The following is a 17474-nucleotide window of genomic DNA, read 5'->3' as shown; positions in this document are numbered from 1 at the left end:
ACACAAGTAGTTTTCATCTGGTACTTAGGCTAAGGACTATGGAGCTCAGCCTATTTAGAGAACTTAAAAAATAAATAAATAAATAAATAAAGCCTCCCGGGTGAAACTCCTCATGAGCTGACAAAATTCCCAGCGTATGCAAAGGTAGTCAGGAATACTGTTAAAAACCTTAAAATATAAAACAGTTTTGATCTGTTTAACACTTTTCATGGTCACTGCATAATCCATGTCCTATTTCATAGTGTTAATGTTTTGATTATTATTATTCTAAAAGAGTAGAAATAGTAGTAATACAGTAAAAATTAAGAAATTCCTTCTCTCAGTAACATTTCACTGCTAGTGTATATCTGTAAGATATAGAGTATACCATGATTCTAATATGAGCACTAGTATTATCATGGACTTTTTGTTTGATTCATGAATTCTTGACTTACTGTCTCAAACTTAGTCGTCTGTTCTATCTCCATTACAGAAACAGGGTTGCAACAGGGTCAACTGTGATTTTTTTTTTTTTTTTTTTTTTTTTTTGTAGTAGAACAAGATAAATTTCTCCTAGCAAAGTAGTGAAGCTTTGTGATCAGTACAAAATTGGAATAGTACAGCTTCTTCATCAGTTAATGTGTTAACCATCCCCAAACAAATTTAGATGCTTATCTAGTTTCTACACAAGTAAAAGGCTCAAGCTCTGTGATGTTAGTCAGTACCAAATTCCATGAAGCCATTAAGGACACGTTTATTTTCTTTGGGCCGTGACCCATAGCCAGACCTCTGTCCCCACAGGCAAAAATAAGATCTGTAGTGATTTCCCTCTACTCTTTTACCCTGATCATCATCAGCAAGCTGACTGATTAGCATCTTCCGATGTCCTGTTAATAACTGTTGGCTTTCGGTTTGATTTAATCAGGTCATTGCTGGACTTTGATCCTGATAGAGAGTGACTATGTGTTAATGAGACAGACTGGAGTTACAATCTAACAAATAGTTTTAATCCATACTATCAATACCATGCCTGTACATATAATAAGTATTAAAGGATTACTCAAGTAATGATATTCAGTAATATTTAGAGACTTTACGCATTTAAGGCGATGCATTGTAGTTACTGATTTGCTCTTTGCAGTGAGACTTATGTAAGAAGTTTCAATTTTTCCTCCTCCCTCCCTGCCTCCCTCATCTCCCATCCTCAATATCAGTGATGAAAATAAGCTAAGAAAGATGTTTCCCGTCCTTTATCATCTCTCTCTTTCTGATATCAGTACCTGCTTCTAGAGGCTTCATTTGGACAGTAATTGGTAGCGGTGCCAGATCAGGTGGATCCATGCTGATTGCAGTCCCCATGAGCTCTGTTGAGACAGGTGAACCATAATGATTGGCATTTAGCGTCTTTCTTCCTCTCAACCCCACCTCAGGTGGTGGAAAAAGATAAAGGAAGATTCAAAATTTGACTGGAGTTGACAGTGCCCAGCATGAGGCGATGGATTTTCTGTAGCCTCTGGCTTCTAGATGTCTGACAACAGCAGTCATTTCTCTTTTTTTTTTTGATGCAGTTGATGTGTCAGCACCCTTTGACCTCTTGTGTAGCAATTGGACATGTCTTTTCTGATGTACTAGATTTTGACTTTTATTTATTTATTTATTTATTTATTTTTGCCAACTGAGCAATAACTCAATACTTTTGAGGAAAAGTATTTCCATGTAAAGGGATGAACGTTTTAAAAATGCAATATAATTTCCTTTTAAAAACAGCAAAGAATGTACTTGGCCACAATAAAACATAATATTTCAAACCTTTGGCTGTCTATGTTTAAATTGAGATTACATCCACTGATAGAGGGAAGCTGGGTAGTTCATTAGCAAGACAGTATGACACTGTATTTAGGTCAAATGAAAAATCAACTTCCAATATACTTTCCGCTTCTTCTGCTGCCAGCTACATGTCAGACATGATATACACTACTGTGTTGAATGCAAGTTGATGAGGGCTGTTATTGCTATTAAAAACAGTACTGAACTAAATGAGTGTCATTTAATGACCACAACTCCATCTAAGGGCTTCTCAGTAGTCTGTGCATATATGGTGTAATAGTGAATAGTTGGCATTTATTAGCCTCCTGTTGACAAGCTAATTGCCTGATGGCAGTGTGTATTCTTAAACGAGATCTCGCCCCAGAAAGGCCAGTCCCACAGGAGCCTTACATCCCTGAGCAAATTTACTGCAATGAGCTTCTTTGCCTATTTTTGGCATGTTTATACACATCAGAGATGGGGTATACCAACTCAGATTTAAAGTGATGACAGTTTTCTTCACAGCAATGCCAAAGCTACCAAAAGGTGTGCAGCTTAATCCAAATAGAATAAACATACTTCAGTGTCTATGACTGAATATTTAAAACTGTCACTAATGACAAAACCATTATTAGTACAATATCAGTAACATTCATTTGCCATCATTAAAATAGCCAAAACTCATTGCAGTAGTGGATACCTCACAGCAACACCAACTGTTTATCCCTCTCCTAAAATAGTTTTAATGATTTTTCATTCTCTGGCAACTGTGTGAAAATAATTATTGGACTTTTTTTGGCTCTAGATTTGTTGCCAAGTGCCACTCATGTATTGCAGTTAGTAAAGGCAGGACACAAATGTGTAAACTCAGTGTTTGCTTTATTAAGGAGAATCAGAAAATCATTCTCAAAGTCCATAAGGGGGGTCAAAACAGTAGTAGACAGCATTAAATGAGGTTAATCCATTACCATAATCAAAATAGCAAGTGAGAGTAAAAACCAGAAAATGTAAAACTACAAAATAAGGCAGTGGGGAAACAAGGCTTGGACGTAACACTAGAAATGCACAATAAGAATTTGCAAAGAGAGCAGGACACAAGAGGGTAAAAACAGACAACTTAATAAAGGACTAAACACAGAACAGGTGAACACAATAGGGCAACAACCCAATGAAAGGACAGGGACAGAGACCAAAACCAAACAGAGGCCAAAACAGAGACACATGGCAATGTAAACAAAAGCACATGACATGAAAGCATGGAACTGCAGTGTGTGCTGAGAGAGAATTTGTGATATACTATATTAAACAGGCTATACAGGCTATATACAGTACATGTTGCCTGTTGTGCATCTCCTTACGAATTCACACCTTCTTTTCTCAGCTTAACCATCCTCCCACACCTTTATCTCACCTAGATGTGTTCAATGTGTTTCTTTACAGGTTTTTATGTGATAAGTAGTCCAGGTATAAGCACCAAACAACACCCTTAGAAAGAAGGTTCCATCTAGCCACCCTAGAGGGTTCTTCTATGTCAAACCTCATAGCATCAGGTTTCCATATTAGCTTTCGACAAGCACTTTAGACAGACTTAGATATGAAAAGAACAATTGAGGAACCCCCTTCCTAAGACTATAGAAGCTTTAGAAGCCCTTGAGGTTAATTTTCTAAGGCTAATGCTTTATCAAGTTGCTTTTTAATTTAGGTCTCTATTTTTCTAGGTAAAAAAAAAGCTGACTGGCTACACAAATAGCCAGAGAGCTACTAAATTAATCTGAAGCCCCGGCCTCACCACTCTTGTGGTTCACTTTTCTCTCTTTTTTTAATATCTTCCTTGCCTATCTCTGAAAATGAAGAGATATAAATGCAGTGTTCTTAATAGGCTACATTGCTTTTGATATACAGTAACCTAAGAGATGCAGAGGGAATACCTTGTGTCTGTTTCACAAGACTTCATATTCTTTATTCTTCTATGCTTGAAAACACACCATGTCCACCATTCTTTGTGGTGGATTTTATGCACACATAAACACAATGCAGCATCTTTGTATTGAAGCTTTCAAAATCCCCAGCTTATTGAAGGTCCTGGCCTCTGTTTCACCGTTATTTCTTCCTCTCTTCCCTCAAAAGCCATCTCCACAGAGGCACTTTGGAGTGATGTGCACTAATTATAATAGTGTAACCCCTTGTTGTTGATTTATTTACCCATGGATCTACCAACCCTGCTAAAAGATTCTTTAGGAGGCTACATCTGGATTATTGATTATTGATGTAGACCAGTGCGACTCCTGCTCTCCTGCCCACCAGTGTGAACATAACTGCAGTAAAGTAACTGCATTTAAGTATTCATATTTGCTCTAAATGATTGAAATGTTACCAGCTGTTCCCTGCAGAGTGCTTGTCTGAAAGAGCTGTTCTTGCTGGAAGTGCTGCTGCTGAAAATGGTGGAACATTGGTGAAATGTGTAGAAAAATGACAAGGTTATGATAGTGCATGCCATAGAATAATAGGATATAGTACTGATTATATAGCAGTACAGCTCTTAAAGGTGTGATCTGTATAAGGCGGTCTAGTGCACGTTGAGAGATTAAATGTGTCATGATGTGGCATTGCTAGGAAACACCTTGCTCTAAACACTCAAGCCCTTTTTTAATACGCCATTCCTCCCCCTCTACCTTTTAGTGTTTTTGCGCTGCTCACCACCTACGAGGTCAGTGGGTGCAGAGTGCTGAGGATTTTTCCTGACATCTATCCCTTTGCAGCAGAGAAAGCCACTAAAATTACTTTAGATAGCAGGTTCAGCTACAAATGGACTTTAAACCCTCACTCTTCTGTGCTCGGGTAATATCGCACTGGATATAGTCATGTCAGTAAATCTAATTGAATTGAATTAAACCTAGTGAACTGAATTGAATTGAGAGGGAGGAAAACTGGTATGGAGTGGAGGAGGGGAGCAAGGGAGAGCTCCAACTGAGAGAGAGTCACTGGGGTGGTACTCTCAATGGTCTGTCTTCATTTTTATATATATATATATATATATATATATTTCAGAAGGGAAAGTGAATGGAATGTAGCTTTAAAACTCAGTCAAGATACTGTCTCTCAACGGGGAATCTCCTGCCCTGTGGTTCTGCCCTTTCCTAACACATCTGAACCAGCTTGTGAAGAGCTTGGTAACTAGCTGATCAGTTGGATCAGGTGTTTTGAGAATCACCGATGTCCACTTATGTACTTTAACTCCTTAAAGCAAAGCACTAAAGGTGGAAATGACAACTGTGATGATCAGTCTTTTTTTCATCTATAACATGTCTTCTGAGGATGTGAAACCTTGACAGTAATATACTTATTTAACTATTTTTGTCCACGAATGACCACCACATTATCTTTGAAGAAGACTTTAAGCTCCACCCACTTGGCACAATCATGTCATTTATCCCTGAAAATCAAGTTTCCTGCAATACATGTCACTGTTTGCGTCATTATGAGACATCTCAGTTCAAAATCTTTTTTTTTTTTTTTTATTCACAACCAAAGCTTTGTTTTCTAGATGATAAAATTCATGAAATTTAACATGTTCATACCTGTCGCTAATTAGGATGGTAAGGATCTTACAGAAGATGATTCTCAAAAGGTTCTACTGAAATTACAGTAACAATCATTTGATCGTTATATAATGATACTCCAACAAACTGTTCGGAAAAAGTCTTTCTATGTAGAAACAAACATTTTATTCACCATCAATTTCAACATCATCCAAAGACTAGATCTATTGTTTAAAAAAGTCCCCTGTTCACCTGCAGTGTCTTGCCTTAGCTTATGGTGTGCTCATTCATCTTAAAGCATGTTATTCAGTAACTACATTGAAACTAACCGGAAGGCATGTAGTTATGAGAGAGAAGAATGTAAATCTGGACCTGCCAAAAAGGGTTACATTTTCATTTACTTTCCCATGCTAAATATATAATAGGTGGCTCCTGGCGGATACCACCCTAGTGACACACACTGGGGTGTTGTTCAACCAGGGTTTTGTTGCAATATTGTTATGTTTGCATATTTATGTTGTAAAATAGTCATTACATCTGTGTGTGTTTTACATGTGTTTGTTTTAAGCCCTAGTCGGCTTGTCCTAATATTACAAATTATTAGTTCTGTCCAAATCAGTTATGTCAGTAATTTTTATGGACTGCACATGCATGCATCTGGAAAGATTGTGCCATATTTGCCTTCTATAAAATGACCTGTAGAAATAATATATATATATATTACCAACCATGCGTTCATCGTGAAGACACACTGTGATTTATATAGAGATCTCCTATCCCATGTCAACTGATCATAATTACTACGTCCTACAGCATTTCAACATTATTTAACAGACATACAGTATATCTGGAAAACGTATACCATCTGAATAGTACTTTAACTATAAAAGCTTGAATGCTCCCAGTACCAGATGTTCTGCCAACAGCCTTGGAGAGAGAGAGACAGGGTTGTGGCCACATGGGTGGCACAGGGGGGCAGCTGCCACCCCAGTTGTCACATCATATCTGAAATGTCTCCTACTTCTGTGAAGTAAATAGGCCTACAGACTCTAAATCTCTACTGTAGTATTGTAGTTATTATTAATAGTATTATTATTTTTGAAATTTTAGTTATTTTGTCATTTTATGGAGTAACTAAGAAGGAAACAGAGTGTCATTTTTTGGCCGTTCATTTTGCACCACTGAACACAGATTTGCAGATATTCCGTTTTACATGAATGCATAATTAGGTGGACACGCCACTAGAGAGAGAGAGAGAGAGAGAGAGAGAGAGAGAGAGAGAAGGAAACAGACAGAGAGAGAGGAGGAGGAGGAGAGAGAGACAGAGAGAGAGGAGGAGGAGAAGAGAGAGAAAGAGACAGAGAGAGAAGGAGGAGAGAGAGAGAAACAGAGACAGAGAGAGGAGGAGGAGAAGGGAGAGAGAGAGAGAGAGAGAGAGAGAGAGAGAGAGAGAGAGCCGTGGCTCATTGAAAGCTGGAGCGTTTCCATCTCGGCTATTTTTGCCTCTCCTTCTCCCACCTAACCGAGCGATGAATTACACCGCGCACACTCACCGCTTCGTGCCGGCTTCTTCTTCTTCTATCGCGGGCTAGCGGTCTCCGGAGTCTCCTTCTCCTCCTCATCCTCCTCCGGAGCGTCCTTGTCCTTCTCCTGCCGTCTCTTTAACTTTGAGCAGTATCTGAGCAACACCCACGGCGCCGGGCTCACAGACAATGTCTTGAGGGAAAGCGAGGCGGTGAAGATGACAGTAAGTACCACGGCTTCATGTTAGCCGGCGCTCGTGGATGTGAGCTGTACAGTATATATGTGAGCTAACACTGCCTTAGTGTGAGTTTCGCCTGTTTGGGAGGAAGACATGAGCGCGAGTCGGCTGTACTGAGCGCTTTATAGGTTAAACAGCCGAGCCCGTGGCTTCTGATAACAGGCGTGGAAGGGTTTGTGCTTCTTGCTTTATGCTGCGCGTGCACTCTCAAACCGCATACCCTACTACTGCACTACATCATACATTATAATACTGAGCCCTGGTACTGGTACTGAGTAGTGTTCAGTAGTGTGTGGGTTTATTTTCTCCTCTCTCTCTCTCTCTCTCTCGCTGTGTGTGTGGAAGTTTTTTTCGCTGTCACCGGGATCTCTGGTTTCTCGCAGTACTTTTTATGGAACATGACATCATTTGGGAGTGTATGTGTGCGTGTGTTTGTGTGCGCGCGATTCGTTGCCAATCGCTTCCTAATTTCAGCAATGTATTAGTCAGTGCGTCTCTATAATATGTAATATTGCATGCATACAATCGGTGGTGACATTTCGGAAAGGAATTTATTAGGGGTGTGTGTGTGTATATGTGCATGTGTGTACGCGCGCGCGTGTGTCCGTGCGTGTGTGTTCTCTAATATTTGTGTTATTCGAGTGCATTCTGCATCTAACGTGCAGTTTTATAGTCGTGTTAAACGGGTAGCTTTGAATGAGTCTCGATCAGCTGTTCGTCTGCGAGCGAGGTTTGCCGGATCTGACGCGCGCGTGCGTGTGTGTGTGGCGCTAAATGAAGCGCACTGCTAGCTTAATCCGAAACGACAAACCAGAGTGGGTCCCACCGGATCCCCGCCCAAGTTGCTATGTTTTTTTCCTTTTTGTTAAACCGCTTAAAATAAGACGCATATATAAACTACACACTTATCATCCGTAACGAAGAAGCTTGGTGCGCAAGATAACATTGCATATGGTAATTAATACTGCACAAAGCCTTCAGGAACAGCGCGAGAGCCGGTGCTGTGTTCTTATCTCAGCAGATCACGCGCACAAGACGCCGTTGCCCGTTTAAGAGGCAGCGCGAGCGCGCATTTAACGAGGATTCCCGCGGTTTTTTTCCTTCTCTCAAGCTTTCTGCACCTCGAACCACGGTACTTTTGGATGATTTCTCAATGCACACGAGTATGGTATAGGTTTATCGAGGTAGTGCAATGCACAGTCATACTAAATGCAATGCACTGTCACACACACTAATAAATCAGGGCAAAATGGAAGCCATTAAAATGGAGTTATTTCTGTAACGCAGTGCTTGGTCAATATATAGCAGAACACGTGCTAGGTTGCTTTAATTAACCCAAGATCGGCTTATTTTGACCCATCCACAGGTCATTTATACTCTTGGGTTGCTCAGTATTCATGATTAGTCATGATCCACGTGACGGATGTGAATTCATTTTAATAAAAAAAATCATTTGAAGATTGTTTTTCTGACATGTATTAGGTATGTTTTTGTTTGCTATGAATTTATTTTATATTTACTATTACTGTTTGTTACGAGGCTGGTAAACACAACTGCAGTATTGAGGCTACTTTTGCAGTTCATACACTTTATACAGTTAAAAGAACACACATTTCATATACATTTTATTTATTTTATTATTTCTTTCAAACGTATTTCATTCATACACTGTATTGTACAATACATCAAGCAGACTGCTATGTTTAGGTGACTATATATCAACTAAACACTACAACATTAGATAAATCAATGCATCAACATGCATAATGCATAAACTACTGAGCAAAGAAGATGATGTATTTCTCTCAATAAGGTGTTTTGTTAGCTGGACTTGTTATTCAGTCATAAAGACGTTTCACTGCTAATGCTAGGGGTGTCATTAATTTTACCTAATGATGGGAGAATCCTCCGCTATGTGATTCACACTCGTAGAGACACGACGTGACGCCGGAGTCTAGAGATGTGAATCACAGCTGGGGAAGACATGTCCGAAAAGCAGGGGAGATTACTGATTACGTAGACTTCCCTTCTGTTCAGCGATGGTTGTTCCAGCTAACTAGTCCTAGTGGGGTTTCCCATTTAACCCCTTTCCAGATGAATTACAGTTAAATTCCAGTGTGGATGTGTGTATGATTCGTTAAGTGTGCTTGAATTGCACAGGAGTAATATATATATATATATATATATATATATATATATATATATATATATACATTAGATGTTTATATGCTGAGATGTTTGGGGGTATGTTGGGTATTTCCCTGTTACTGTGTAGTTTTTGAGACAGCTTCTTGTAGGGTTTGACTGTCTGCAACTGTAAGGTGACTGGGCAGAGCACTTTGTAGCAGCTTAGCCCCACCCATTCACTGTACAACAGATTAGCCCCACCCATTCATTTTACTGCAGGTTAGCCCTGCCCAGTCACTTTACAGCACATTAGCCCCACCCATTCACTTTACAGCAAGCCAGCCCTGCCTTTTAGCTTTACAGTAAGTTAGCTCCACCTAGTCACTTTACAGCAGGTTAACCCTGCTTATTCAAGATACAGTAGGTGTGCCCCGCCCAGCCATTTGGAGATGTGAGGGTAATGGGGGGTGGGGGGTCATGGTGTGCCTGATTTCACTTGAGAGACAACCATCCAATCAGAACAATTACAGTCTTAAAGACACAGTAACAAAAACTGTCTGTTTAATTCTTAGGGAAAACGAGCAGTTGAAAATTGTCACATAAAAATCAATTACAACTGTTTTTGTACAAAAAGTCGCACAAATGTTAGAAGTAGACTTCAGGGAAAAAGATAAAAGACAAAATCAACTTAGGATTTGGGACATTTAAGCTCATAGTTTGATTTACAGTTAGTTTTAATAAACATCAGTAAGGCACTCGCTTGAATCCCTGTCTGTAGCCCCTGCGTTTGTTAGAATTAAACTCCAGTCAAAAGCCAGCTACCCCACTAACTACAATCTCATTAAGAGAAAGCTGGTTATCACCTTCTTCATCATACAAAAACTTTAGTCTTAATGCAATGTCTAAAGCTAATGTCATATTGTTTGTTCAGTTAACTGTTGAATCTTGTTCCCATGATCACTAGCATACTGACATTTTAATATAGTGTAATGTTTTTCATCTGATAATGCAAAATTTGTATAAAAATGGAACTGTAGTATTGTTTTTGACATGAGGAAGTAAAAACATGGCTAAAGTTAAATGAAAAGCACAATACAACTAGACTACATCTCATCTCATTTGTTCAGCCTTTCAGCTATGTGCTTAAATTTAATAGATAACTCTGGAACTCCGTGTGTATAATGGCCTACTCTGTGGTTTCTTTTCAACTCAGTGTGATTCCTAATATCATGCTGCTAAAATCATACAGCTGTAGTTGTGCCCTATTTCTCAAATATAAAACATATTCAGCATGAACTTGTTTCTGAAACCTCAAATTTAGGGGTTTATACAGCAAGCCCTTCAGATTAGGATTGCTTGTCTAGGAAGTTAGGAAGGTTTATATTGAGATAAAAATGATAAAATTGGCCATGTATATCAAACTCAGGCAGTTATTATTATTATTATTTTAAAGTCATGTTTCTGAAATAAGAAGTATCATTGCATCAATAGAGCTGGAGACTAATGTGATCTCAGTGTGAGTCAATACTGAAGTGAAGGTGAATAATCAGTAGAGCTTGAACAGATCAATAGATCACAATAAGGAAGTGTACAAGTGTACATGAAAGGTACGAGCTCACAATGCCATTACATTGCGTCTTGCAGAAACCACTGATTTGTCTAAAACGTGAACACTTTTTTTTTTTTTTTTTTTACTGTATTGCTTGTAAGAGTTATGTTCTCTTCACGAAATAACATCTCAGTAGCATTACAAGGTTGTCATGTCATGAACAGAGTGTGGTAACATCTAGGATAGGAGAAATAGGTTTTATACCTTGTGCCCCTGCCTCCCAAAATAACTGTGCACAAACCTAATGTTCACACTTTCTAATTAACACCTACGGTGTTGATTTAACTCTTACTGTGTTGAATTAAAGTTCCAGACAGTGCAGTGCAAATGTAGATTAGCATATTGTTTTAGCACAAGTAATGAATTAGTTAATATTACAAAAATGTATTATGTCAACATACAAACTTTTCATGGTCAAATCATGGATCACACCCTATCTACAGGCTGAAAACTCCATCTCAATTTATGATGAAATAGGGGATTTTGCTTTTGTTGATGTATCAGTGGGTGGTAACCTTTCAGCTGTTGACGCCCCAAACACAGAAACAGCTACATGCAGCTGCAGCACCAGCTCTGAGTTCTGAGTATCACACATCACTCATTATGGACTGTTTGAATGAATATATGAATAAAATGCTGATATGTGTTTCTCTCACCTATGCATCTAAACTTGTCACACACTGCATCCCACCTCTACACACACACACACACACAGACACACTTGGTAACGGCTGCTTACTCATACCAGACTTAACTAATATATTAAACATTCAGCAATGTTTAAATGAGATTTAAAAAATATATAATAATATATCTTAATTTGCTGATTAGACTGATCTGCAAAATGTCCCGGTGGGTGTGGCTTAATATTCTAATGAACAAACTTGATTGACAGCACAAGTGTGGAGTCAGGATTGTTTAATTCTATACATGTACCAACACCCAATTATAATTTAATTTATTACAATTTATTTAATGTAGTAGAATTTATTAAGCTATACATTGCTTGGTTACTTTTCGGCCAAAGTCTGACCAATATTAACTCTGTACACATGCCAATTTTTTTAAAATTATTTCTGTTAAAAACTTTAATGGAAGCAGTGTGCAGCCTGTCGGTTTCAGACATTTCTTATGCCTGAGTGGCAAATTGTGTTAGTGCTGCAGAAGCTGTACTGGATTCAACATTTGCTGACACAAGGCATACAGAGCAGTCTTTGGTCAGATGGCGTTCTTATTCAAGAAAGAAAAAAGTCTATATAAAATAAAATTAAAGAATTAAAACAGGATACAGTGTGCAAATCTAAAGGTTATAGCTTTACCCTTTGCATTTTAATTAGTCCCCAGTCACTTCCAGGTCTTATTTGTATGGAAGGCTCTAAGTATTCGGTGGTCAATATGTTTGGGAAGTTCTTGGGAATATGTTTATTTGTTGGTAATACAAAGCGGTAAAGCCATCGAGGTCACGGCAAGTTTGGTCGAAGCGTGTAAACTTGACAGACGTTCTCATTAGCTTTGTAATCAATCACAGTGTGATAAACAAGAAACTACATCACAGTGTCAAGGTTAGTCAAGGTTGGAGTGCTGTTTTGTTTTCTTAATCAGTAGCTATTTTACCTGGAGCCTAATACCCTGTTAATAATTTGACTTATAGCACAATCCTGCATGTACACACTTTAATCAGAAGAGTGAGGCCATTAAGGCCAAAGAAAATGAGATTTCTTTCTGATGGGAAGAGGTAAATAATGTGTTTTATAAATCAATAAACGAATCACTCAAGTTGAGCAGCATGGCGGATTACACAGTTACACGTTTTATCAGAAATAATTGTAAGGTTATACAGTACAGACTACCATTCTGAAGCAGACTGAATGAAGAGCATGAATTTCTGTTAAATGACAGGGACAGTTGAGGAACAGTTTTCTTTAATGGACATCATTTGAAACTTAATTAAAATTATCGAAAACTTGGATAGTGCCATGAAATAATGTAAGCTGCGTTGTGACAAACTTGTCGTAGTTATGGTAATGATGACTTTAAGTGTCACACCTGTCCTCATCTGCACCTAATATGGTTCAGATTACATGTAACATGCATGTGAATGAGTTTTTAATGCATTCAGATATATTTGAGGGTAAGTCTTTTTAAATGAGGCACTTTCACACCTAGTACTCCATTTGTAGAGTTGAAATCAGAGAGAAGTTGATATGTTAAGTTTGTCTGTTTTTTAGCATATAAAAGGGCGTGTAGGGCTGAAACCATGCTTGTAAATATCTTTCATTATTTGGTCAGAAATACTAGTTTGCAAAAAATCATGGAGCCAGTGCTAAATAATTGGGTCAGTTTAGCATTTTTTTGTTTTGTTTTGTCAGGTCAATTTAGCAGTTCGTATCTACAAAATATCCTGCATGCAACCCAAATTACACAGCATGGTTGGTTTTCTTCCTGCAGTCAGGTTGATTCAAGGTCGAATCGCTTTCTCACTGCAGTGGAACCACGCTAGAGTTCACTTGGAACCGGACCAACGGTTTCAAACAGGTTGTTTTTATCTCCTCCTGAGTGTGACTGCTGTGTTCTCACCTGCCCAAAAGAATCGAACAGAGAGGGAAAACGCTCCAGGGTTTGATTCAAACTATTCAAACTGTTCGATTTGACTAAACACTGCATATGTGAGACACTCTGAGACACTCTCAGCGAGGAAGTTCAGTGGCTATCCTGCTGTTCCCTCTAAAACAACTCCTGTTTTAGCATGCTCTGTTGAAACTATTAGGTTCTTTGTATAGTACTGTATCTATTTTCACACTTGGTCGTACTTAAACATGCAATTACATGCCTGTACACTACAATTTTGAACTCTGAAAATAAACTTGCACTGGTGAAAAGGATGTCTCTACAAAAATGCCCAGTAATGGCAGCTTATAAATAAACCACATAAGCAGTTGGCTTGGGTCAAATGACAACCTTCTGATAATTCCAGAGAGTAATCCTATTTGCAATTTATATTTGCTCATATATCTGTATGGAGGACTTAAAACTAACTGACTGAGAAGATTTCCTGAATTTCAACCCCTAATTGGTTGAATTGAAGTCTAATTGAGCAAGCAGAATGAATGTTATTTGGCCTACACAATAGAAGAGGATGCCAGAGTCAGTGTGTCATCCATTAGGAGTTCTTTATTAAGAGTTGTGCAGACACACATGGTCTATCTGTCCATGGAGACATCAGCACAGACACAAAACAGAGAGAATGGAGTCACAGAGGCCAGTGCACGTCATCTTGCCAAGCAGGAAGGAAGGCCCTCTGTGGCAGGAAGCTTCTCATTGTGTTTGAACTGCAGCACTGAGGTGTTGTCACTAATCTAAGGGTGTGCGCACTTCCCAAAATCCCCCTCTTCTCTGCTGGGTTTCCTCCTGCCTTCCAAAATATTGCTTGTGTTTTTTCCCTGATTTTTAAACTTCTTATCTGTTATGTGACTGTATTTTGTGTACATTATTCAGTAATGTAATTGGTAAATATATCCAGTGTGGACATCAAATACTTCCAATGAAATTAAATATTGAAAAGAATATATTTGGTTCACCCTTTAGTATCCATTGCCATTATAAAATTTAGCAGAGTAAATTTGTCATCACGTGCCTACACACCTTGCTGTGACTCCTTAACTTAGTTAGCTAAAACTCTTAGTTAGCTAGCTAACACCAACAACTGGAGATGAGTATTTATATTGGGGCCAATACTCACCTGAAATGCTGGATTGAGATCAATTCAGAATTAATATATTTTTCAGTCTGATCCACACACTTTGTCTTATATTATTTTGCTTGGAGCTCTGATACCGGTATTGTAGCTAAAATGAAAAATGTGGGATCGATGCATCTTTAACAACAGCCGTGTGAGTGATTTGGTGTGCATCCTGTTTTTCATGCTTTGAAAAAATCTGGCATGTAATATGGAAGGTAAACTCTTGAAACTTACTCTGTTTACTTCCTGTGTGTTTCTCAGGATTACCGGGAGGACGGTATGGACTTGGCGAGCGACGCTTCAAGCCGCTCGGGCTCCGAGTCCAACTCGAACTCCAACAAGGTGACCCCATGCTCGGAATGCAAGTCCTCACCGAGCCTGGAGCTGGCCGCCCTGGATGACTACGATGAGGAGGACGAGGAATTCCAGCAGTACAAGAAGCGTGTCATCGAGGACTGGGAAAGCGAGTATGATGCTGATAACCAGAATGGCCAGGACAGAACCTTGCGGAAGGCAGTAAACAGTCGCAGCCTGGCTGAGGAGCTCCAGGAAGTCAAGAGTTCTCCAGCCACTGCGTCTGAGGAACTCAAGCAGAATGGCAACCTGATCCTGCCCAGGAAACCCCAGGCCAAGGTCATTCCCAAGAGCCCTGGTACAGGTGGAGGTGGTGGTGGAGGGGGTCTGGGAGTTGGAGGTACAGGGTTTGAGGGGTGTAATCGCCTCGGGGGTTACAGAGAGGACAGTGTGGTGGAGGAGAGTCAGCTTCCCACCATGGACTGGGCGGCACTCGAGAGGCACCTGGCTGGATTGCAGTTCAGGGAGCAGCAGGAGAACCACAACAGGAACCTGGGAAGGACCAACTCCATGAACGTGAGTCCAGGGCTTTGTCTTATTGTACATAGTAGGGGTGTGCAGACCTAGAATTAGTTCTAGTTTGACAGCTAACAGAACCACAGCATGGGGTCTGTTAATTCTGCCTCTTTTGGAAATCAGCTATTGTAAGCAAAATTAATGTTATGCATTTTGATGAAATCTGGCATCCAGGAAAGGAAAGAAACTCAAATTCATCCCTTGATACATCTGTGCATCAAACCTGTGCTTTATTATTATTGCCAGCAGCTTAGCTAGCTACATAACGCTACCTGCTACAGGGGTTTATTTGAAGGATGCTCTATGTGAGCAGGTCAGTGGTGGAAGCCATTGCCAGTTTCAGTTACAAACTTTTCAGGAAACAGATGTTTTCATCAGATGAAAACATGGAAAATCTGCTGCGGTATTAGTTGCAAAGATGGCCTTGTGCACACATACACACACACACACACACTCACCTAGCAGCAGAGAAGGTATATGATCTGAAAGACTAGCCAGATACAGATGGAGCTGTCATCAGTGTGTGAATTTTCAGCTGTCTTCTCATACATCTCTCTGGAGCTGTTTGTGTATCTGTGTGTGTTGCCAGCTCATATTACGGTTAAGCTGATACTTTGTCATATCCCTTTTATCACTGATGGAGCATGGTGTCACTCTTGAAACAATCCAGCAGTGGGACATGCTTGAAAGCCTCGATAGCACAGGGGACAGCGGAGACACGTCCTTTAAACCAGACGATTAGCAGGTGAGAGCGTGTACTCAGAGACAGAGACAGGCCAAAGAGAAGGAGATAAGGAGAGAGAGCGATGGAGAGAGATAAATTGCAGCAGCTGGTGTTTTCAGCAGTTATTTATAGAAAACAGTTGTTTTGGCACTGTTAGAAACTGGCAGTCAGTACAAATACCAGTGATATAATACCCCATTTTCTTACAGCTAGAGCAGCAGGGGTTTCTCCACAACTGCCCATGTGATGTCTTGAAAATTGACTGCTTTGGTTCAGCAGGTCATGCCACAGGCGACTCGGTAGAGGGCGCTGTTGTAGTAATAAAGAGGCTTCTAGCGCTGATACTGATGGGGTGAAAGCAGGTGACCTCCAACCTGTTTTGCTTTAACATTTCAGAGTCATGTCTGGTTTTATAAAGATGACGATTCATAATGATTTCTGTTGTTTCACCTTGTGTTCTAGTTACTAATTTGCGACTGATACTTTGGTTACAGCATTTATAGGAACTATAATGTTTAGTTTAGTTTAAAATGTTAATTTCATCCTGGTTATTAGCTTGCTCTTATTAGAAGTGTGTGTTTGTGCGTTAGTGAACGTGAACATGAGTGTGCGTGTACATATGTCCGGGTGTGATAAGAGATGCAGGGAGTGTGACAAAAAATTTTTTTAACACTTTAAAATAATTTTTTAACACCTTTTAGCAGTAATAGGTAATTTGATCTCATTTTGTAAACTACCAAGACCCCTCAGCATGTCAAGACATCCTCGCTCTCAAAACTACATACCTTTTTTCTATTAGTTTGACTGCAGTTACTGAATAATTCATAGCTGTTGCTGAATAATCCACTTTGAGATGAATAACTAAATAATAAGTGGGGACTGTATGAGGTTAAAAGCAAGCGATAATGTGATTTCAGATACTTTATGTTTTGTATAGTACTTTTGGTTTATTGAATCTCTTTACTTGCAAAATTTGGCACACATTAGATTAATTTCATTTCACAGTATGCACATTATGCATTATGTGTCAGCAGACTTCATCTTGCACTGTTTCCGGCATAATGATGAGTACCATACATGCTCCATCCTGCCTTCCTGCAAAAAGAAAGCTTGAGAAAGTGTCCACTTATTATGAATGCAGAAAAAGCTACTTGAAGAGATGACGAGATAAGGACAATAAAGATGGCAGATTCACTGTCCATTACGTGTTTGTAGCAGTGTGGCCATTTACAAGCTTCATTTAGCTCAAGCTATTTAAAAGTGGCACATCTGTACAGCAGGCTCAGTGAGGTGAATAGGATTGCCAGCCAGTGAGGACA

General features: G+C 39.4%; 1 protein-coding gene across 3 annotated transcripts in view; it reads left to right on the top strand.

Annotated features, from left to right (window-relative positions):
* Window positions 1–17474, top strand: part of schip1 (schwannomin interacting protein 1) — a 308678-nt gene that overhangs the window by 238433 nt on the left and 52771 nt on the right. For 2 of the 3 annotated variants that reach the window (XM_026941093.3, XM_053227587.1), the window contains exon 13: window positions 14823–15431. In XM_026941093.3, the coding sequence (XP_026796894.3) occupies window positions 14823–15431 (609 nt within the window). Of the gene's footprint in view, window positions 1–6729; window positions 7072–14822; window positions 15432–17474 lie in introns of those variants that run through there. The other variant, XM_026941094.3, reaches the window with a different exon arrangement.

Source organism: Pangasianodon hypophthalmus, chromosome 21 (genome assembly GCF_027358585.1).
Source record: "Pangasianodon hypophthalmus isolate fPanHyp1 chromosome 21, fPanHyp1.pri, whole genome shotgun sequence".
NCBI classification, from domain to species: Eukaryota; Metazoa; Chordata; class Actinopteri; order Siluriformes; family Pangasiidae; genus Pangasianodon; species Pangasianodon hypophthalmus.
Note: the sequence above shows the minus strand (reverse complement) of the source record. Positions and strands in the feature narration are given on the sequence as shown.